General features: G+C 38.6%; 1 protein-coding gene across 4 annotated transcripts; it reads left to right on the top strand.

Moving 5' to 3' along the window:
* Positions 1-456: 456 nt before the first annotated feature.
* Positions 457-24,191, top strand: LOC131221393 (uncharacterized). 4 transcript variants are annotated; one of them, XM_058216653.1, is made up of 3 exons: positions 457-629; positions 756-848; positions 21,292-24,191. In XM_058216653.1, exon 3 carries the CDS (start codon positions 21,312-21,314, stop codon positions 23,844-23,846), a length of 2,535 nt encoding a protein of 844 aa, XP_058072636.1. In that variant the 5' UTR covers positions 457-629; positions 756-848; positions 21,292-21,311; the 3' UTR covers positions 23,847-24,191. The 4 variants fall into 4 exon arrangements, with proteins under 4 accessions (XP_058072636.1, XP_058072635.1, XP_058072639.1 ...); XM_058216652.1 differs by having other exon boundaries at positions 756-856; XM_058216656.1 differs by having other exon boundaries at positions 458-629; positions 21,320-24,191.
* The last annotated feature ends 582 nt before the right edge of the window (positions 24,192-24,773 follow it).

Here is a 24,773-nt window from a genome sequence, read left to right as displayed (position 1 = left end):
TTCTAGGATATTATCCGAAAAATAATGCAGATCCAAAACTAAAGTGGACTACATTACACGAAAAAAGTAGGAATTAATGCTACCGTTGATAAATTCTTGAGGCAACAGAAGGTTCTGATCAATCTGATATTTGTGTTTTACCTTCATCCAGGTACATGTGACCTTATGAACAGGTTAGATGGAAAATAAGCCTCAGGGATGGCCCCAGGAAGGTTTCAACAGTAGTTTGTTCAATCTCCACTGCTTCTTGTGATGAGGTTCACATAAGCTTTGGATGTACTTCGTTTTTGGGCCTACGCTCTATAAATATCTAAAACAAATGATGAACGGTGTGGATTTAATGCAGAAATCATGTGACCCAGACAAGTTCGACACGGTAAAAGTTATCTTGTGTAGCACCTAATCTCTGTGGGACAGAGAAATGCGTTGTATTTTGTGAGCAGGAGTCATCGGAAATGAAATGACGTGGACCAATTAGAAGCGACAGCACTGGAATTTCCTTAGCCTTCCAATACAGATTATCCGCATTCTTTAAATAATGGTGCAAAACTTTCATTGAATTCCAGTCTTTTAAAACGCTTGGTTTTCTCTGGTGCAGCCATGCTGTGAAATCTTCAGCTCGTAATCATGTATGCTTCTTCTTCACATCCTTCTTTGATTTCTTCCTCATCGAACTCATTATTTCCCTCACATATATTTCCGCATGGATTAATTACAAAGTTTCATGTCTTAGTCGATTTCTTTTCTACACGCAGGGAATCTTTTATAAATGGATTTCTCTTAAAGGGTGTTTAGAAGTTCATGGAGAAGTATCTCTATTGAAATCCTCGCTGCCCAAGTAAGATAAGGTTGGAAGGTACGTAGTTCTTATGTAATTCTATCTGTAAAATGGTACAATACAGCCTGATATATTATATATTTTGGTATGCCTCCGGTTAGGGACGGGCAAGTGTGATATCTACACCCACTGGTTGAGATGAAGATTGCCTGCAGCCCTAAGCTGTGGGGCCTTTCGCTATGTATCTGCTCTCCTTCCATCCGTTTGGCTAGCTTGCGTTTGGACATAAGGCAAATCCATAACTCAAGTTGACCACACCAGTGGAAATTGAGTGGGGTTTGAAACATTCATCAGCCTCCAAGACTGATAAATCCATCCTCTTTTTTGTGCTAATGTGTTATGCGCAGTTAGGTGAATATGGTTTGATATTCCATGAAATAAACCATTCATCAGCCAGGGTGGATGAAATTAACCATGTGATCCCATCCATCCATCAAGCGCGCCATCACATCTTTGGCCTTAATCCCAAACAATCTTTTTCCTAAACCTCAAACATCAAAGACCCACGTAATAGGGAGCAGCAAAAATTCATGTATTTTTCCAAATTCTTATGGCGTGGTTTTCCTGAATTCTGTAAGAACGTGGTTTTCCTCATTCCAACGCTACACCTATATATTGTATCTCCAACTCAAAAGTTTTGGATGTGCCTGGTTTTTGCGCCCCTAGCAGAAATGATGCAGCATACCTGATGGACGGTTGGGTCTCATGCACATTCCCCCACCGTGATTTTTTTGTTATCAGCAGTCACGGTCATGTATATGGACGCGAGTAAGGTAGTGCTGTCCATTAAAATAGTGGCTCCCACTTATCTCTCCTGCAGGTCTTATTTTTTAGTTTATTTATTTATCTAATTTCCTTCTCATTCGTTCTTCAAACTGCGAATTTTTCAAGTAGCATAGGAATTTTTAAGATATTATTATGCATGAAGAAATAGGGTAGTGGAATACACTTTTTAATTTTCTTCTTCCTCTTCTTTCTGTTTTCCTTCTTATATTGAGAAATGATGACTTTTTATTTTCTTCTTCTTTCTGTTTTCCTTCTTATATTGAGAAATGATGACGAGGTTAGCCCTGAGAAGTAATAATGCAGGTGATTCATCTTGTATTTCCAACCCTAGATGGGAGAATGACAGAATCCTGAATTAAAAGTTAGGCTTGTTGGATTATCTGATTATTCAATTGAGGGATAATTATTGGATGGTTAAATATGAAAAATATCCAATCAACCAATTTTGACAAACGATTGTCCACTAACCAGAGATTAGGAGTTTGCAACGAATTTCAATTTTTGAACGTGGCTTTGTGACAGTAAGCTCTAAAGGTAACCAGTTTCATTGAAGTTTGTGCCATGTGTGGAATTTCTCGGTGCCTGTGTATTGAGGGGCACATGCTGTTGGAGTATCAAAAGAACTCCACTTTTGCAATTTTTTAATATGTTAGCACCAGCTTTAATTGAGCATTACTCAGTAATCAAATTGATTGGTGACCATAAGCAATGTCACGAGGCAAAAAGATGGTTGGGCATCTATTATATTGGAAAGAGATCCAAATATTGATATAGGCAATCCATTAGCCGGTTTGGCATGTGACGCTGCCAATAGCTAGGTGGTTACTGGTCAGTGCTATGTGGGCTCCACATAATGTATGATTTTTAATCAGGTTGTTCATCCTTTTTTCCATATCATTTTATGACTTGGGGAATATCTAAATCTTGGGTGAACTACACGGTAGGAAACTAGTACTGATTCAATGTCCACTATTAAAAATCTAGTAGGGCCACCCTAATGTTTAGGCATTCAATCAACATTATTTCCTGTGATGTGGTCCACTTGAGATTTGGATCTATCTCATTTCATAGTTCATGCCATAAAATGGGACGCGTCCTACCCCCGCCCGGATGGTAATCCATCCGAGCAGGGCTCTTTGGGGCCCACCATGATGTAAGTGTAAGCCCACGTTGTTCATCGCTTTTCTTAAATCATTTTCAGGCATGATCCTAAAAATGAAGCAGGTCCACAGCTCTAATGGACCAAACCAGAGGAAGCTGCAGTGATAATGACACCCACCGCTGAAACTTTTCTAAGGGCCACCATGATGTTTATTTTACCATCCAACCTATTCATGAGGTCTTGTAGACGTGGTGAAGTGAAAACACAAATATCAGCTTGATCCGAAGCTTCTCCAGCTCCCAAGAAGTTTTTAATGGTAGTCGTTAAATCTCTACTTTGTGGTCCATTTAAGCCCTGGAATTGGAGGGTCCTGACTCTAACTCCAGTGGTAGACTCTCGGGAGTTTCAACACCTGGTTGAGGATTCGGGTACCCATAGGTGGTGAAATCCCACCATGGCGTGTGTGTGGTGGTGCGTGTGCGTGTAAAAAAAAGAAAAACCCTGGAACTGGATCATTTTTTGGCTCATAATCTAAAATTATCCGAGAAAAACGACAAACGATGTTGATAAAACACTTACATAACAGTGGGCCCCAAAGAGCCCTGCAGGCGGGGTAGGACGCAATCCGCGTCCCATGAAATGGTATGGAAAAATGAACGGACAGCGTATACGAAACACATTAGTGAGGCCACCGAACACCGATAAGTAGCCAGGCAACTGACAGCGTTAGTAGCCAAACTGGGCGCGGATTAGGTACTGCTCCGTGAGCCACTGAGGGGCCAATGTGATAGTATGACTTGTATCCACGCCGTCCATCCATTACAATACCAAAAATAATGCAGATCCAAGGCTCAGGTGAACCACACCACATGAAGCAGACGCCCACCATAAACCTTCTTAGGGTCCACCGCGTCATTTATTTTCCATCCAACCTATCGATATGGTCATATGCACACGGATGAAGTAAAAAAATAAATATATCATCTTGATCCAAAACTTCTGTGGTCCCTAAGATTTTTTCAACGGTAGAAATTTAATGTCCACCGTGTGGTCCATTTGAGCATCGGATATTCTCTATTTTTGGGATAATAATTTAAACTTATATGAAAAAATGAATGGACGGGGTGGATGAAATTTATACATTTCGACAGCCCCTCAGTGACCCACGGATCCTCTGCCTATCCCGATCTCCAAACAGCCGGGGGCAATACATTAATCCGGGACGCGGATTTCCTGCAAAAGGCTTTGGCGGGAAGTTCCTGCGCAAGGATGCTGGGTAGGGCCCACCGCCATGTTTGTGGGAAATCTACCCGTTCATCCGTTTTGCGAGCTCATTTTATACAAGCTTCCAAAAATGAGTTGGATCTAATCCTCAAGTGGGCCACACGAGAGGGAAAATTGGGGAAAGAAGTATCTACCATTGAAACCTTCCTGGGCTCCACCTTGATGTTTATATGCCATCCAAACCGTCTATAAGGCCATTACCACTGGAATAAAATAAAAATATAAAAAAAAAAATAAAAAAAAATAAAAAAAGAGAGAGAAGAAGAAGAAAACCTGAAACTAAGTTTTTATGGCAATAAGAATATTTCAATGGTTCTCACTGAATCCCCATTATTTCCTCTCGTGCGGTCCACTTAAGTTTTAGATCCACCTTATTTTTGGTTGAATTTCGTAAAATGAGCTTACAAGACGGATGAATGGAGTAGGTTTCCTACAAACATGGCAGTGGGCCCCACCAGCATCCTTGTGCACGAACTGTGGGGCCCACTGGGAGGACCTTGCAAGGATTATGTGTGGGGCCCACTGTGATGTTTATGAGAAAGTCACTTTGCTCATCCATTTTTAGAGATCATTTTAGTACATGGGACCAAAAATAAAATGCATCCAAAATTTAAATGGCCCACACTAGAGGAAACAGTGTGGATTTAGTGACGACCATTGAAACATTTATATAGCCACAAAAGTTTTTTATCGGTTTAAGTTCTCGGTGTTTTCACTTCATCTCCATGAAAATGACCTTATAAGCAGCTTGGATGGAATATAAACATCAAGGTGGAGCCTAGGAAGGTTTCAATGGTGGCCATTCCTTTCTCCACTGTTTCATCTCGTGTAGCCCACTTAAGTGTCACATCCTCCTCATTCTTGGTTTCATGTACTAAAATGTGCTCGAAAAATGATTGGATGGGTTAGATTTCACACAATCATCATAGTGGTCCCACCCAAAATTCTTGTGCAAAACCTTCCTGCGAAGGCTTTAACATGAAATCCGCGTCCGTTAATCCGCGCGCATCCACGTCCATCCATTATGCATGCATGCTACCTTGGACTGGAAACGGATACCACGCACCACCGAGACCTGGATGATGCTGTGACGCCACCAAGTTATATGGGTCCCGTCACGAGGTATTAGTTATATCTAAACCGTCGGTCCGCTTAAGCGATCTCCTTGCAAGTCTTGAGCAGAAAAATAAGACAATAAAATCAAGTGGATCACAATGTAAAAAAGCAATGGGTTATTGAACACCTATCATTGAATCCGTTTTGGGTGTTACCGAAATTTTGGATCAATATGATATTTGTTTTTCCTTTTCATCTATATTTGTGTGACCTTGTATACAGATTGGATGGAAAATATATATTACGGTGGATCCTATAAATTTTAATGGTGAGAATCATTATCCCAGTGCTGTTTGTGGTGTGGTCTACTTAAGCCTCTGAAATGATTTATTCCTGTGTGAGAGATCTAGAATGATCTCTCCAAATGGATGAAGTGTGGATACGGTAAATACATCATTGTGGGGCTACGTAACTTTGATCTCCATTGAACCATTCTGCAGGAGCGTCAGCGTTAGGCTTCACAGCACACGTTTCTACACCATCAAAGTTGGTGGTGTGGGGTACACCAGCCAATCTTCTTCCCCCTTTTACTACCCTCTTGAAATTCTCCCGCGGGGAAGTGGATTGGCTGGTGTACCACACACCAGCTATATAGCTAGTGTAGGTACACCTCGTACGAAGAGCTCTGAGTTGTACGACCGGTTCAAAAGAGACCAAAGTTACATAGGCATCACAGTGATGGTTTTTTTTTTATATCCACAACGTCCATCCATATTTTGAGATCATTTTAGAGCATTATTCAAAAAATGAATCATATCCAAAGATCAACCTGACCATACCACAAATAGCATCATGGATATTGATTTTCACTGTTAAAAATTTCGTAGGGATCACCCATAGCATTTATTTTCCATTCAATCTATTCATAAGGTCATAAAGACATGGATGGAGAGAAAAAACAAATTTCATATTGATCCAAAACTTCTATAACCCCTGAATGGGTTTCAATGGTAGAAGTTCAATTCCCTCACTGCTTTTGCCAAATGGATGGACGGTTTGGATATAACACATACCTCACGCTAAGACCGAAAGAACTTGAGGACCTCGATGCAGCAGCTATATACCTGCTGTGTGGTACACCAGCCAAAAAAGTACGTTTGGTAGGGATGATGGACGCGGTTTGGCTAGTGACGCTGCCCTAGATCTGACGAGTGGTTGGTGCTATGTGGGAACCACCATTGTCTATGTGTTTTATCCACACGGTCTACCCACTTTTACACATCATTTTAACAATCTATTCCATAAATGAGGCAGATCAAAATCTCAGGTGGACCACACCATTGGAAAACAGTAGTGATTGAATGTCTACCATTAAAAACCTCCTAAGGCCCACTTTAATGTTTATTTGACATCCAACCTGTAGATAGACCTCAATGAAGGTAAAAGGCAAATATCAGCTTGATTGAAATCTTGTGTAGCCACGTTAAGTTTTTAAGGGTGAGAGTTCAATCAACACCGTGTGGCCGACTTTAGATTTTGATCTACCTCAGTTTTGAGTTCTTACCGTAAAATTAACTGTAAAAATGGATGAGACACATACATCATGTTGGGGGCCACGGAGCACCGATCACTGGCTGCGGGGTGAGTAGCCAATCCGTTTCCAGCAATTATACTCACGAAAGTCTGAAGGTCGTTAACAATCGGACTCGGATTTCGTGTGAAAGCCTTTACCATCAACATCCTATGCTAGGATGCTAGGTGGGCGCCACCTTGATGTTTGTGAGAAATCCAAACCGTCCATCCGTTTTACGAGGTCATTTCAAGGCATGTAACTAATAAATGAAGTGGATCCAAAACTCAAGGCAGCCTCACGGGAAGGAAAACTCGAGAAATAGTTCCCTTCCCTTGACTTTCCTAGGATCTGCCTTGATGTTTATATGCCATCCAAACCATTTATAAGGTCATTCCCACTTAGATGAAGTGAAAACAACAAAAACTTAGCCTAATATGAAAGATATGAAGCTTTGTGGCCACACGAATTTTTCAAATGGTGGTCACTGGATCCTCACTGTTTCCTCTGGTGCGGCCCACTCGAGTTTTCGATGAACATCATTTTTGGTCGCATGTGCTAAAATGACTTCTCAAAAGGGATGGATGGTATGGATTTCTGACAAACATCACATTAGTGCCCATCATTCTTCAAATCCACCTTGATAGAGTGATTCTGACCTTAGGCCAATAGATATGGAAATGGATGTTTCCATCTAATTAAAATAGAAATGAGGAATTTTAATCTTGAATTTCATCAAACCATTGCATTCCACTAAGAGGCTAAAGAAGAAGAAGCTTGGCATTGAACCGAACTATGTCATTCCACCAAGGGAAGGTTTTTCTTATTCACCTCTGCTAGGGGTTTGGGATCATCTCCCATGCAGGGGTTGAGAGAAGCGATCCTGACCACTCCTTTAGCCTCTTGATTGGGAATCTCCCCTACATTTGCTCGTCGGAGGACAATAGAGTGATATTTGACAAATATGGCAAAGTCCTGGATATATTCATCTGCATATTCCCAAACTCTTCCCGACCAAGGGGCTTTTCCTTCGCTCAATTTAGGTATGAGGTAGATGTGAAGGCAACAATAGAAGTGTTTGATGGAAGAAGGATCGACGACAGGGATGTTGATGATGTCTTAAATTTGTAAACAACAGGATTTGTCAATGTCATTATCAAACCACTCGATGTCATCGAGCAGTGGTCGATGCCATCAGAAAAAATTCAGAAAATTCATGTTTTATTACTGGAACGTTTTGGGGTTTTACTCGATGACATCGAATGTATTTGATGCCATCGATAGATCGTCGATGCCATCGAAGTCCCATCGAATGTGTCATCGAGCGCACACAGAATTGCGTAAATGTGGGATTTGTTTCCTATTTCGATTGTGATACTCATGATACCTTATATATTGGGTGTAATCAGAATTTGGGAGTTGAAGATGACTTTCTAATTCATTACTAAGGGTTTTAAGGGAATAACTTGGGCTTGTAAGGGATATTCGATGCTTGTTCAAATCGATAATCTCTATCTCTTGTAATTTGTGCTTTCATAGTAGATTACTTGTCGCTTTACGTCGTGGTTTTTTGCAGCATGGGTTTTCCGATGTAAAATTCGGAGTGTTTGTGTTTGGACTTGGTTGTGTGATTGCAAGTACTTTGCTTGATTCATCTCTAAGTGTTTCATTGATTCCCTAACAAGTGGTATCATAGCTAACATTGGGAAGAAGATCGAATCTGAAAGCAACGTATCAATGGCATCTAACCCAAAGTTCGATGTTGAAAAATGTTTCGGTAAAAATAATTTAAAATTACAGATGGTTAAGATGACCAGTGTCCTAGTTCAACAAGGATTGGATGATGTCCTCCTTAAAAAGTGACTGGAATCTATGACTGAAGATGAATAAAACAAGATGGATAAGAAAGCGAGAACCTATCCAATTGCATTTAATGGATGAGGTCCTCTATAATGTCATGAGAGAAAAATTTGTAACAAGTACATGGGAGAAACTAGAGAACATATATGCAAAGAAATCTCTTGAAAATTGTTTGTACTCAAAGCGTCAGTTGTTCAATCCGAAGATATCAGGGGGGGCTAATGTTGAGGCCTACATTAGTAACTTCAATAGATTGATTTGTAAATTATTTGATGTGGAGAAAACGATGAAAGATGAGGATCAGGCTTGCATTCTGCTAAATTCTCACCCGGCCTCATATGAGTCGTTCAAGGACTCTTTGTGTGCCGGTAGAACTACCATTAGTGTCAAGACCGTTATCTCAGCTCTTCAATTAAAGGCGAAGAAAAAGAAAAACAGTGATGTGGGTACTTCTACAGGTGCATTGGTTACGATGGGGAGAATTTTTGAGTGAGATAGTGGATCTTCACAATCGATGTCCAAATTCAAGGGTACGGACAAAGGAAAGTTGACGTGTTGTACTTGTGAGATGAACGGGCACATTAAGAAGGATTGTCAGAATCCTAAATCGAGAATAAAAAATTCAGATAGTTCTTCTAGGGAAGCCAACACCGTGGAATCGAGTGAGAAAGTGAACAGAAGTGGCGTGCTTATCACATCAAAAAATAGGTACTTCAATGAAGAATGAATTTTGGATATGGAGACTTCGTACCATATGACCCCTCATCGGAGTTAGTTCACCAGCTACAATGAGTACGATGGTGGCCAGATATTTATAGGCAATGATAATGCCTATACAAGTGATAGGTGTTGGATCGGTGGACATCAAGATGTTTGATGGCATGGAGCGTACCTTAAACGAAGTGAGACACTTTCCTGATTTGAGGAATAATGTTATATTTCTAGGAGCACTCGAGACACTTGGGTGCAAATTCACTGGGTTTGATCATGTCCTTAAGGTTTCAAAGGAGGCAATCATAGTCATTAAGACAGATGAACAGAAATCATTATAGGTTAATCGGGAGTACTTTATCGGATGGAGCTACAACGTTTGTAGCGATTGCATGTCTACATGTAAGTAGCATGCATGCTTGAGCAACATGAGTGAGTAGGGCATTAAGGTACTTTCTGACCGTTATTTAATTCCAGTTTTTAAAAATTTTGATTTTAATATATACGAGCATTGTATATATGATAAATAGTCAAGGTTATCTTTTAAGTTTGATAAATATATTTGTAACGGAGTTCTTGATTATGTGCATTCTGATCTATGGGGATTGACGCCTGTGGATTCTGATGGAGGCTCATCATAATTTTTCACATTCATTGATGACTATTTCAGAAAAGTGCGTGTTTATGTTATGAAAACTAAATAAATCCGATGTTTTCACCAACTTTAAACAATGGAAGGCGATTGTAGAAAAATAGACAGGGCGAAAGGTCAAAGTGTTGAGGATAGATAACAGTGGAGAATTTACTTTTGGGCAATTTAATTGGTATTGCAAAGATGAAGGGATTGTGAGGAATAATACAATGTGCCACACACCAAAGTAGAATGGTGTGACTGAGTGGATGAATCAGACTCTCTTAGAGAGGGCCCAATACATGATTGGTAATACTGGGTTGGCCAACAAATTATGGACTGAGGCCGTTAACATAGCTTGTTATTTGGTAAATCGATCTCCTTTTATGACCATTGAATGTAAAATTCTAGAGGAAGTGTGGAGTGGTCAACAGGTACACTACTCGAGACTGCATATATTTGGTTGTAACGCTTACTCTCACATACTATCAATTGAGAGAGGTAAGCTAGATCAACGGGCTAAAAAGTACATTTTTGTCAGCTATGGTGGTAGTGTGAAGGGGTACAGGCTGTATGACCAGGTCACATGGAAAATCATCCTTAGTTGTGATATCAAATTCGATGAGGGATCATTATTCCGTAAGGATAAACACAAGGAAGCCGTAAAGTTGATTATGGATGTCCAATTAGACAGAGATGAGACACAGATATAGGTACAGAAGCAAGTGGTGCAGCTAGTAGTAAGAAAGAATCCGCTGAGGGATCGCAGGTTACTTACAAGATACATGGATGACTCAAATGTCACATTTTTCCTCATCATGCATGAGGAGGATCATTCTACTTTTTAGGAGACTTTTGACAATACAGATGTTAAAAAGTGAAAAGTAACGATAAATGATGAGATGAAGTCCATGTACAAGAATGAGACCTCTGAGTTGATGGAACTTCCCGTCAGCCGAAAAGCGATAAGATGCAAGTGGTTCTTCAAGTAGAAATAGCATAAGTATATGGCAAGGTTATTAGTGAAGTGATATATACTCAGAGAGAAGGTTTCAACTTCACTAAGATATTTGTGCATATGGTGAAGCAAGTATCTATCAGATTCGTATTGGTGCTGGTTAACTAATACGATCTTGAGCTGGAGTAAATGGATGTGAAGATTGCCTTCCTGTAGGGGATTTGGAAGTATATATCTATATGAAACAACCAGAAGGTTACGAAATATAAGGGGCAGAGAACAAGAATTTCAGGTTGAAGATGTCGTAATATGGCCTGAAATAGGCACCTAGGCAATGGTATAAAAAGTTTATTTCTTTCTTGGTGAGTTAAAAGTTTACTAGGAGTGAATATGATCATTGTGTCTATTATAAGACACTAAGTGATGAAAAATTCATTATCTTGGTTTTGTACGGTGATGACATGCTTATCGCTAGTCACAGCATGTCTGAGATTGACTTACTAAAGACTCAGTTATCATGGACATTCAAGATAAAAGATCTGGGGGCTGTAAAGAGGATTCTTGGCATTGACATACACAGAGATAGGTAGAGGAGCAGACTATGGTTATATCAGGCCGAACACCTTGAGAATGTATTGATAAAGTATAGGATAGATAAGACAAAGTCAGTCAACATTCCTCACACAACTCACTTAAAGCTATCTTCAAAACAATGTCCTAAAACATATGAAGAAAAGAAACGTATGTCTCGTGTACCTTAACAAGCGCAGTTGGTAACTTGACGTATGTTATGGTCTGTACAAGACTATATATTTCACATGCGGTTGGTATTGTTAGCAGATATATGTCTAACCTTAGCAAGCAACACTGGATGGTAGTGAAATAACTACTTTGATACATTCGAGATACACATGATTACATCTTATCATTTGAGAAATTATGAGCTAAATTAGTAGGCTATGCGTATTCTGATTGAGCAACAACATGGATAATAGAAGATCGACTTCCGGTTACTCGTTTGTGCAGGTGGGAGGAGCGATCAGTTAGATGTCAAAGCTTTTGTTTATGATAACTCTTTCCACAATCGAAGTTGAGTATAAGGCAGTGACAGAAGCATTCAAGGAAGGTGTTTATTTGAGAGGGATGATAAATCAATTGGGGCTTTAGGAAGAAGTTGTGTTAGTAAATTGTGAAATGATAGCACGATTAATTTGGATAAAAATTATGCTTATCACTCATGTACTAAACATATTGATATGCGTCACTATCTTATCCGACAAGTACTTTAGAAATGAGGCGTGACTCTATTGAAAATTCACAAGAGTGTGAATCCATCTAACATGCTTATTAAGGTGGTTCCCACATAAAAATTCAAGTTATGTGCAACTTCGCTGGGCTTAACAAAGGCATAAATGAAAGACGGAGTGTACATGAGAAACAATGGTGTAGCTATGATGCAAGGCATAATTAGAAATGAGGAAAAGAAGATATGAAGATTGAAGACATTGTGGAGATTGTTGTCGATGTCTTAAATATTCTCTATACACAACAGTTTTGTCGATGTCATCGATAGACCCCTCAATGCCATCGAGCAGTAATCAATGTCATCGACAGGTGCTCTATGCCATCAAAAAAATCTTAAAAATCCATGTTTTGTTATTGGAACATTTTGGTGTTTTACTTGATGTCATCGAAGTCCCATCAAGCGTGCGTGCATAATTTCAAGATTTTTTTTCCTATTTTGATTGTGATATTCATGATACCTTATATATTAGGTGTAATCAGGATTTGGGAGTTGAACAGAGCTCTCTCATAATTTCTTCTTTCATAGTAGATTGCTCGTTGCTTTCTGTCGTGGTTTTTTTCCTCAACAGTTTTTCCACATAAAATTCAGATTATTTGTGTTTGGACTTGGTTCTGTGATTACGAATACTTTGCTTGATATATCTATAAGTAGTTTCATGGTTCTCTAATAATGGTGATCTCTTTTAAGTTTGTCAAGCCTACAACTCTAAAAACTCCAACCATGCCAGTTGTGGATCCAACCTAAAAACCCTTGGAGCCTCCGCTATTATCACACTAGCCACTCAAATCTAGGATAATTTGCATACATTGTTCATGGATGTTGTTTGGGGAGCCCTCATTCCCCGTCAAGCTATGCCTCTTGCGCAGGATTTGGATTGCATCCTGGAAGCCTTCACTACTAGGGCAGATGACTAGGTGGTTGCCACCAAGAAAAACTCTCAGGAGTTTCAACACCCGGTCAAGGGTTTGAGTATCCATAGGTGGTGAAATCCCACTACTGCGTGAGTGTGTGTGCGTGTGTAAAAAAAAGTTAAATAATAATAATAATAATAGTTGTAGTGGACGTGGGGCTGGTTCCGTCCCAAAAGCCCCAGTCAGAAGAAGGTGCAAGAGTAGCTCTTCTTTTTACCCTTAAGGAAATTGGGGGAGGGGATATGACAACGAAAGATTTGCTTGTTTCACCATTTGGGCAATCTGAGAAACCTCCCTCCACTTGCATGCCAGATGTTTGTCAAAATGTCCAGCCTGAGGAAGGCGATTTTCAGGCAACCAAAATCCCATATGGACCTTTAGGCTCTTGGTCATATATGTTAATAGATTTGGTTGGACTTCCAAACCTAGTTGTGGATGTCAATAGGGTGGACACAACAATGCATACTTTAAGTCCCTAATTTTGCTCCCCCTCTTTAGCTGATGTATTGACCAGTCGTCGACCCACCCGATTTATCCCTTGCCCAAGGGCTTGTTATGGTGGAGCCTGCCTCCTTGGCGAGTCTTGTAGCATCTACTCTAGAGAGTGTTCCCCCTCAGTAGTGGAAGGACAAGGGGAACCTATCCCTATGTCGTTCACTCCAGATAGAAGGAGAATCTACCTCGAATTGCCTAGACAAAGGAAGCTCTTGAGAGTGAGAAGAATCCTGGAACCTCTGACTTTGGCCCACCCAGGGTAGATGAAGGTGGGGCTCCCATGCATTAAAGTCCAAGGAAGCATGTCACGCCCCGAAATCCGGGTACAGAGTGTGCACCCTCAGACCCGAGTTTCAGTTCGTAACTCGTACACAAAGTGTACTAATTTAATTCATTAATCAGTTTAATCAGAAATGATAATTATATTCAATATATGGTCCATCATAATCTCAATCACACATGCATAATACTTAGCACCAATCAAGTACACATATATAAATCTTGACGACTCTTAAAATAAAATAAACCTTAAAATCATTCATTTATTATACCATTATAATATAATGATATTTATTTCATGCTAACATTATTACAAAGAAATAAATCTAAATAATTGCTTAAAGTCTCAAAATAAATGTCAGTATGCATTATTCGTTAATTAAACTGTGTTAACAAAATAAAACATATAATTAAAAATTTTCTAATGCCGCCACTTCATCCTTGGATAGGTATGGCCATGTTTCAGGTAGGTCGTGTTCAGGTACAGTAGATCCTTCCGGTTCTTGCGTCACATCATCTGCTAATAGCTCCTCTGTACGGTTTTTCCATCAATAAAAATGTAAGCTGGTCAGGCTTAGTGATATAACCCAGTATGGTTCATAATCATAGCAATTAAAATAATACATAAATACATGTATAATGATATGAATGTAAAATGATATATGAATGCATCAGATGGGATGATCGTTCATCTACTTGGGTTGGAGGTCGTCAACCCGCATCCACCCGTTGGGTAGGCTTCCACCTTTCGGTAGGCTTGGGCATAGCCCGCATCTGGTAACGCTCTACCAAGATCGACATTTCTTCCAGGGAGGGCCCCTAGGATCGACCATGCATTATGCAATGCAATGAATGAAGGATGATATGTAAATGCATATTTTCCATATTTGGCATAGTTGTCTTGATTAAAATATTCACATATAAATTTATTGTACAATTATCATATTAAAATATTCAAACCAGTAAATCAATTAAACAATCACAATGATTTATTTTAATTTTAATGAATTATGAGACAAGTTGGGTTACTCACCTGAGTCTGGTAGTGTAGAATCCACAGGGTAATTATGTTGGTTTGAATTCAGAAATCCTATCAGTTACATCAACAACATTATTATTTATATGTTTTTATTACATGGTGGGGCTCACCTCTGATTAACATTCTAGGTGGCTAGATCCAAAATAATCAAATAATTAAAATTTCTATTCTATTTTTTTCTCCTTTTTAAGATTATAAAATTGAATGATAATTACTTGATCGGGGTGGTCCATCGGATGGTTAGATCATTCAGATTCTTAAGGTATTATCATGTTTTGCCTCTACACATTAGATGGATGGTGTGGATCTAACTACACATACACCGATGACCCATCTCGACCTTCTACACTAAGTGATACCAACACTTGCGCAAAAATCTAAGATTTCTTTATTAAACACTTTTAGATCTGACTGATGTGGCCTATCTGATTATTAGATTAATCTAAAAATTATGGCCCTTGTATATTTTGGCCTTAAGGATCATATGATCCGTACAGATCTATCTTAGCACAATCAGATTTCATCCATTTAATTTATTCATAAAATATTACTAATTAGACCAAAATCATAAAAACATCACTTTATTAACATTGACTCTACACACCTATACAATGATGGTATGGATGATCCACGCCATCCATTGTATAGATCAAGAAGAAATTAACAACATAATCAAAAGTTAAAAAGATCTAACGATTAAAACTTACCTGATCGAGCCTTCTTAGAATTTCATCTTCCTTTTACTTTAGGGCTTCCTATCTCCTTTTTTTTTAATACAGAAACCTTCGTATCCTTTTTTAAAGAAAATTCTCATAAGATAGGATGAGCACATCCTCCCTTATCTTGAATTTGAATTTCTTTTATGATATTTAATAAAAAAAAATTATTATTACTACTTCAAGAATCGATCCCTAAACCTCTCTCTCAATTAAGAATTTCGCTACCAACTTAACTATTGACTTGTTTTTATTTTTTATTTAAAAATAAAATCTTTAAATATTTAATTTAGTTTTTTAATAATGTACCAAAATTTAAGGTTGTTACAAAGCACCTCAAGGATGTATCAGTGGGATGCAACCCACTCGAGACAGGTATGGCTCCCCTCTCTTGGCCTCTCAACATATTAAGATCAAGTGCGAGGTAGTGGGGAGCTCAGTCCTTCGAGATTGGTGTACGCATTGGAGGCTGAGGGTGGTCATGATCTATACTAGGAGTGTCACAAGAGAAACGAACTCCATGAGGACTTATAAATTTTTATAGATATATCCTCCTATTTCCAGAAGACTGCTAGTGAACAATGTATATATCTAGAATATCGAGCATGATCAGGTCATTTATTCCAAATAGGCAACGGTGGGGAAATTAGTCAAGAACTGACCCTTAATGACCCTTTGAGGTATATATTTAAAATAAAATTCTAAAAGTGCTAGAATCCATTTTCTAATGACACCCTTATTAATCGGCCGTGTAAGCATATATTTAATAAGTTCAATTGAGGTAATAACATGGACTATATCAGTCAATAAATAGTGCCGAAGGTTGGTTGCTATAAAATAAAGAGATAAGTATAATTATTTGTAAAAGAATAGAATCTCTTGGAATCATTAAGGGTCTTAAAGAGATAATAGATTGCCTGCACATTTCTATTATTAATTTTTTGTGCCAATAATGCTTTGATCAATTCTTTGGTCACCACAATATTTAGCCAGAATGTCCGATCCTTTGTGGGGAAATCAACACTAGCGGTTTCATGAAGTATTATTTGATATAATTAGAAGTTGTTTGATGCTTTACTTTTCATACGAAATTTTTTCACCTTTAATTTAATTTGTAGAGAGAATGTGTTAATTTTTTCAATTGAATTTGAGATAAAACAACACAAAAAGATTAATTTGATCAATAAATTTCTAGAGCTCCTTGTTCTTTTGACTTCGTTTTATGGATGGCTCAGACATTGTTTTAGTTGACCTCTATTCTCCATTGATATGCGAGAAATCCTAGAAAGTTCCCTACTGAGATCTCAAAGGCGCACTTATGGAGATTCATTTTAAGCTTATGTCTCATTATGCGCTCAAAACCTCCTTAAATGTGTTAGGTAATTGCCTAGGTTAATTAGTTTTACTACCATGCCATCAATATAGACCTCCATGAATTTGCCAATCAAGTCATGAAATATGACATATTCATGGCTCTCTAATATTTTGTACAAGTATTTTTTAGTCCAAAAGACATCACAACCAACCAATAAGTCCCAATTACCCACGGACACCTAAAGGTTATTTCAAGAACATCTTTAGTAGTATTATAGATCTAATTATATCCTAAATGGTCAACCATGAATAACATATTCTTATGTTCAGTGGCTATATCCACTAGTAGATCAATAATCGACATCAGATACTATTCGTTCGGAGTTACTAGATTGAGAATCCCGAAGTCAATACAAACTTTTAGCTTTCCATTCTTCATGATGAGAAACATAATGTTTTAAATCCAATTAACATAATGAATCGACCGGATGAAATTGATTTTAGTAGCCATTCGATTTCTTCCTTTACTTTTAAGGTGACTTTAGGAGTCATTCTCTTTGTTGGTTGTCTAATTGGTTCAGATCCTTCTTTTATTAAGAGACAGTCCTAACTAGGTATTTATCTAGGCCAAGAATCTCATGGTAATTGTAGGAAAAATAGTTAGGAAACTCTTTAAACAATATAATCATCTCCATCGTAGCCTAAGATTCCATAGCTACACTGATATAGGTCGGTCATGGTTTGCCTTTTGCACTGAGATTGACCTCCAATAGGGGTGCTGGATGTCGGTTCTAGCATCATTTATGGTTGCTGGTGTTGATTTGAGTTTATAGAATGACAAACCATTTCTAACTACCTTGTCTTTTTTAAGCTAATATTTTCTAACATTGATGTGGCATCGATCATAGACTTCAACATGTTTAAGATAATATTTTATTTTTTCAAGGATAAAAGTGGTTTTGGCTTCTCTTTATTTTCATTTGTGATCCATCAGGGAGCTTCTTCGATAAATTAATTTATAAGTAGCGAATGTGGGGATGATTGGATTCGACTTGCTTAATAGTTCCTGTAATAGATCAAGAATACTACTAATTAGGGAGTCGAGGTCAGATTCAGGGTCTATTGCAACAATGATCGCCATTGGATGACCATATTTATCTTGATTAATGAATTGTAATGGCCCTATTTGCAAGTCATAAAGGTGGGCTTCAATTGTGTTCATCGTAGCAAGTTCATCTTCAAATAAATAGGGCCATTGATTATGTAGGTTGTCCACCACTTGGCTTCATTTCCTAGTACTTAATTTACACTTCTAGTCTCGATCACCTCAGTACAGTTGTCATTCAACAAACATCAGTTGGTCAAGCCTAGTGAGTGAACCCATCATGGTTTATGCATGGCACAATTAAGATAGCATAGTACAACAATTAAGGTATAGAAATGTAGAAATGTGTATCAATGCAGGAATGAGTATGAATGCAATCATAATGCATCAAGTGAGAAAATATCCACTTAGCAGATTTCTACTATATTGGGTCGGCATGTGCATGGCCCACATGGTGGATTTTTACCATACTGGGTCGGATATCTGTTAACCCGTGTATGCACTTAGCTAATTTCTAGTATATTGGGTATGCATACGCAAGACCCGCATTTAATCCTTGAGAGTAGGCTTCCACTAGTATAGTGCACTTCCAGTAATGATTCCACTAGGTAAATCATCCTGGAATATCCCCTAGGAACCTAGGCACAAAGTTTGCATACAAATCATTTAGAGCTACCCTCTAGGAATCAACACAAGAGCATTATGCAATGCATTTAATGCATGCTTAATGCCGAAGGCATCAACTTACACAAGTTGTCATATACATTTCTCTGTATGAAAGGAAACTCTAATTTCATAATTGTAATAATATAATATCTCAATATAAGCAATTCACAATAATAGTCGTTCAATATAATCATTCTTACATTATCAAATCAATTTAGCATCACAATACAACAATATATGGCAATCAAATCCATCTTAATCGTAACGAAGAGGAGACATGTTGGGATTCAATCACCTGAACTCAGTAAAGATAAATCCATAGGATAGTCGACTAGGTTTGACTTTAAGGTCCTTAATAAATCATTTAAACATAAATTATTAATTGATCCAATTATTCTATCCAATGGGGCTCACCTTTGATCAAATTAAGGTGGCCAATTGACATTCATCAATTTTTAATTATTCCAAACTGAAATGAATGTATTAAGGGCTTATTAATTTCAATTATCATATTTTATAATCGGATAGATCAACCCATGAGTCTATTGATCGAACCTATCGATCGATCGAGTCAAATTTATGCTCATTAATTGATCGAATCGAGAAAATCAAAATTAAAATAGTTTGATTACTGGATCATTTTCGACATCTTCGATCGAACCCTTTGATCAATGATTCATCGATCAAATCGAGCATAGATCGATCGAATTGAAAATCTTAAAATTTCACAGTTTAAGCCTCTTGAAATGTTTGGATCCATTTTAATTGATCGAAGCTTCCTTCGTTCGAATCAAGAGAGGTCTGATTACTCTATTATACGATTTGATTTCGTAAAATTTTGAAAAATTTCCTTATTTCTAAATGTTAAGAATTTATCATTGGTTCCCACAAGATCTAAACCGTCCATTGACTCCCACAGACAAGTTAGAGAGAAGTGAAGGAATTGTTCAGATTTGGGTCATTCAAGATCCACAATCATCACATGACATGTTTTAACATTAACACTATCCTTTGATTGTTGTCGACTATCCAACTATCAAATCCATCTATGATTTTTGATAAAGCCTCATATTTAATCCAGAGTTGATATAAACGGTATAGATTAATCTGATACATTGGAAAATCCATCGAATTACCCAAGATACAAAAAAAATTAAAAAATTAAAAATAACCAAGATCTAAACTGATTGATGAGGCCCGTCCGGTAGTCAGATTGTTCTATCCCACACCAATCTTTACAATAAGAGATCTTGCTTAAAATCTATATCTTATTATTGAATCAACTCTAAGGGGTTGTTTGGCACCACGTATTTGGGGGGATTTCAAATTCCTTGGTTATTTTCCAACATAAAGTAACTAGGGGTTTCAAATCCCCTCAAAGAGGGGGTTTAAAATCCACAATCAGAGCTTGGATTACATCTAAAATCCTTCTAAGAGTTGCATGTGTAACATGTGTGTCACCAAACTATTATTCTATTGGGTACATGGCCCACTAATGATATCCCAAAACCATTAGATTATCAATTGCATCACTATAATTAATTTAATATGATGATCAGCACCATCCAAACATTGTCCATGTAAATCAACGATTAAAAAACGTTTAGTTAGTCATTCAGACATGATTTTGTGCTTGTGGCCCATCCGAGACTTGGAATTTCATCATTTTCGAGCAAAACATATATTTCAATGGGCTTATTACAACCATTGTGTCGAACATCACATACACCACTAATTAGAGATATTAAAGTTGATTTAGTAATTAAATTTAAACCCCTGTAAATATACAATGCATAGCTACTTTTGGATTAAAGTTGATTCCCAATCCAAGGTGCCAAACACAATAGAAGGATTTCAAATCCAGGTGGTGGTTTCAAATCCATGAGTTCCCGGGTTCCAAATCCATGCTCCCAAACAGGCTCCCTTTCCTCACTTCCTTGGGATTTTTTCAGATCCCCTCTTATAAGAGAGGACTTCCCCCCCATATTAGGAAAATCTTATCCGGGTGAACTCATTTTCTCACCCGCAAATAAGAGTAACGGTGGCACAAGTCAATCCTTCCACATGTTCTTCATCCAAGAGTGTCTTTACCATATGACCAATTAATTGTTTTGTTATTAATTACAAAGTTAAAATTTTAATCCAACTAGAAAAAAAAAATGTGTACTAAAAAATTCAGATACATTACACAATCACTTAAAAGTATTTGTTTCCAGTCTTCTAGGGAGTTCGGGTGGGATAAGACGTCTTTCACTATTTTTTAAGTTTAACATTTGATGAAAGTTTACTGTTTCCAAAAAGTTATGAACCCATGGCTTTTGTAAGTCATATCAAGTACATTTGTAACCACTCAATAACTTTTGTTTACGATTCTCGATAGAATTTTTTCTTTTTCACGGAGGATTTTATATTGTTTGGTCAAGTTCTTTTTGCATTACACTTGAGGTCTTGGTATCAATCCCCAGCGGGGGTGGCTAACATGGAGTGTGTGCTAACACGCTAACTCAAAAAAACAATAAGAAAAAAAAAGAAGGGTTCTTTTGCATTCAAAGATTTTATCTCTGGAAGAAGAAAATGGTAATTTACTCGGCCACTTTCCTCATGCATCCGTTGCCTTAATTTCTTAGATAAGTAAAATGAATAGGAAATCCATATCTGTTTAAGGTGAGTTGTTGGTGTGATACATGATCAGAGGGAGAGAAGCAAAGGAAGCTATGAACATCCCAGGCAACCAGCACGTGCCCATGGTACCAGGTGTACCTGACTTCTCCAACTACGTGCCCAACGTACCAGATGTACCTAACTTCCCCGACCGCATGCCCATGGTACCAGGTGTACCTGACTTCTCCAACTACGTGCCCAACGTACCAGATGTACCTAACTTCTCCGACCGCATGCCCAAGGTACCAATTGGACCTATGAACTTCTCAGACGACAAGAACCTCTTGGACATGCTCAAGGGCAAATACAACAGACCAGCATACATCGTAGTGCTCTTGATTACCAGCCTCGTTCTTGTAGCTGTTCTCATCATGTTCGGTTCATACAGGCGTCAATCTCACCAGATGTTGCTCAAGGTGGCTCTATTGGGTTCCTACTCTCTGCATCTCTACATCATATCAAACACCCTCGGTCTGATGCAATCGCCTCCCTATAAAATCGAACTATATGCTATCTGGGCTGTGCTTTGGCTCCTCATTTATGAAACAGCGTCCTCTACACTCAGTAAACTGCGAGACACCCAAAATGGAGTGAGCAAACTTTTGCAAGATATCTTTCTCTTATATTTAGTATGTTGGGTGTATTACGTGCATCACAATCAAAGCTGGTGGACCGGGCCACTCGCATTGGTATTGCTATTCAGTGTTCTGAAGTGTGGTGTTAGGCTGATACGAAGCGCCCTTACTTCCTTACACTTGTGTCATTCAGTTAGCTTAGAAACGAGAACCATACTGATCACAGATTTCATGAGATATGAGGACAAACTAAGCAGCAATGGTGAAGAAATCGACCCAGTCAATATGCAAGGGTACAAGTACTTGGTCAAGGGAGAAGAAAGATTAAATATGGAAATGGCTCATCCTCCCAACAAAATGGAGATCGATGATGGAGTCATTACAATTGAAAAGGTTTTTCAATGTAAAGAGAAGCTATTGAAGTCTGATGGTGGTGACCCAAGTGGGCATTTGAAAGACATGTGCCTCTCGTTTGCCTTGTTCCGGATGCTGATGAGGAGATTTCGGGGACACCCATTGCACGAGTGCGGTCTACCAAAGACTTGGAAATTTGTTCACCGTGGGTTACTTTCCAAGACCGATAGGGATCATGAAAGAGCTTATAGAGTCATTGAAGTGGAGCTTTCATTTCTCTACGATTACTTCTACTCCAATTATCCTGTCATTTTCAGTGATCGAATTTTATTCTTAGGTGGGACTGTAATATATATGATCAAAGAGATTGTCAAATTCAGCGCTGGTATTTTGATAGCAGAACAGCTTATGAAGTTGAATTCAAACTTTGAGAAGTACGACTCGAGACCTTTATTCTGCAAGTCAAACCAGTTCATGGCCATGCCACCTATACCCATGCCCCCACCTATGCAACGACAGATGAATGATATCCAAAAGAATATCGATGATATGCAAAAAAGTATCCAAGATAGCATCTGCGGCGAGATATTGTCAAATCTACCTGGCAAAAACCATGTTTTGGGTACCTTCGTTGTTATAGGTTTGTTCTTCTTCCTTCAGATTCTGCAGTTTCTCACCTTTGTGTTTTCGGATTGGACAAAGGTATCGTTGCTCTGCAAACATGTACAGAAACCTTGTTGGCTAAGGATTAAGATCTTCAAATGGGCATCCGAGTTTATTTGTCGACATCAGTTCATTAAAATGAAGCCTTGGAGGAAGAAAATAGGGCAGTACGATCTTCTTTCTTCATTCAATTACAACCCTATATCATTCTTCCTATTTTGTGCCTGCGCTGACATGACTAAACGAGGGCAGAAAGCCAGTGACTTCATAGTATTACATCCAGACGTGAAAAGAGCCGTTCTCAATCCTCTATTGGTGGACGACCCTCAATTAATTAAAAACCGTCAATTGACAAATGGGTTCTCTTCATTGCAGCGAAATAAAGTAGAAGATCTCTTTTGGGCTTGCGAACTCGAGACAAACACGCACACCATCTTGGTTTGGCACATCGCAACGACTCTTTGTGAGATGGAGCACAGTCTCAATTGTAAAGCTATGGATTCTGGTGAAGACGATTCTTGTGAAGAAAAAAAAAATCGCCGCATCGCCACCAGCTTATCTGGATATTGTGCCTACCTTGTAACTTCTGTTCCAGCACTGTTGCCTGATCCTACAGATACTACTGAAGCTGTATTTGATAAAACAATATTAGAAACCAGAGAACTACTTGAAGAATGCGCAACCCCTGCCGACAGACACAAGAAGTTGAGGGAAATCAACGACAGATCAAATATAATAAAAATGGGTGCTAATATTGGAAATCAACTGTTGTTGTTGTTTCCAGTCGAAAGCTCACGGTGGAAGTTGTTGGCAGAATTTTGGGTGGAATTGATGTTATTCCTTGCTCCATCAGATAACGCCATGGCCCATGCAGAAAACCTAGCGAATGGTGGTGAATTCATCACACACTTATGGGCATTGCTCACTCACGCAGGTATCATCGAAAGGAACTCCTCTCCAGCATGATGAAGAAAACCAAAATTCAGCTTCTTAGCGTCTTGAAGCGAAACCAATTTCTGCTGCTTAGCCTGTTGAAGAGAAGCAGCCATTCCAACAGGATGCAAAACTATCTTCCTAAGCCAATGGAAACCGCACGTTAGAATTTGGAAGACTCCCTAGGTTTTCTTTCTATACATATCCTTCATTCTCTTTGAGTTGTGTGATCTCATGCATGCAATTTAGTCTTGTCATTATGCATACGGTTGTGGTCGTTCTGAAACTCTATAAGCATTGTGCCTTCAGTGTTGTACCAGAAACATGTAATATTCTGTATTATTGTGGCTATCGATATGTATTTCAAATATTCCTCTATGCTTATATTCATGACTGTAGTCAGTCCATTATAGTGCAGGTATGATGACATCAAACGAGCCCTAGTGGGTGGCACCAGGTGCTTTCCACTCGTTCCCTATGACGTAATGATCTGGGTCATTCATCAATACATCTTGAACATCAGGTGGGCACATGGAAAAATGGGTACGTCATCAGACGTCCAACGTCCCTTGCCATGGGAGGGGAGGATTTTTTTTATTTTTTTACGAGATGTAGGAGCGGACCACCTGAAACTATGATGATTGGAAATTCTATACAAACTTTCGGGTGAGCACAAAAAGAAAAAAAAAACATGCCTCACGTATCCTATACCACCCGTATACAGCTAGCACAAAGAAAGTAAAGGGCAAGAAGAACAAAACTAAGGCCTGAAACAGAGCCCACCCCACACATCTCACAGGGGCCCAAAGCCGCAAACCACGAAAAGGAAAACTGGACTGAGGAAGAAACATAGCAGGCCTCTCTAGCTGGAACCCCCCAAAAAACCAGAGATCCGCAGAACCCGTACTCTTTAAGGCCTGTTTGATTTTCCACGGTGCAGGTAAATTCCCGGTAAATAAT

Source organism: Magnolia sinica, chromosome 12 (assembly GCF_029962835.1).
Source record: "Magnolia sinica isolate HGM2019 chromosome 12, MsV1, whole genome shotgun sequence".
In the NCBI taxonomy this organism is placed as follows: Eukaryota; Viridiplantae; Streptophyta; class Magnoliopsida; order Magnoliales; family Magnoliaceae; genus Magnolia; species Magnolia sinica.
Note: the sequence above shows the minus strand (reverse complement) of the source record. Positions and strands in the feature narration are given on the sequence as shown.

Excerpts from the sequence above, each read along its gene's own strand:
- LOC131221393 (XM_058216653.1), top strand. The coding sequence starts at position 21,312 with ATGATCAGAGGGAGAGAAGCAAAGGAAGCTATGAACATCCCAGGCAAC.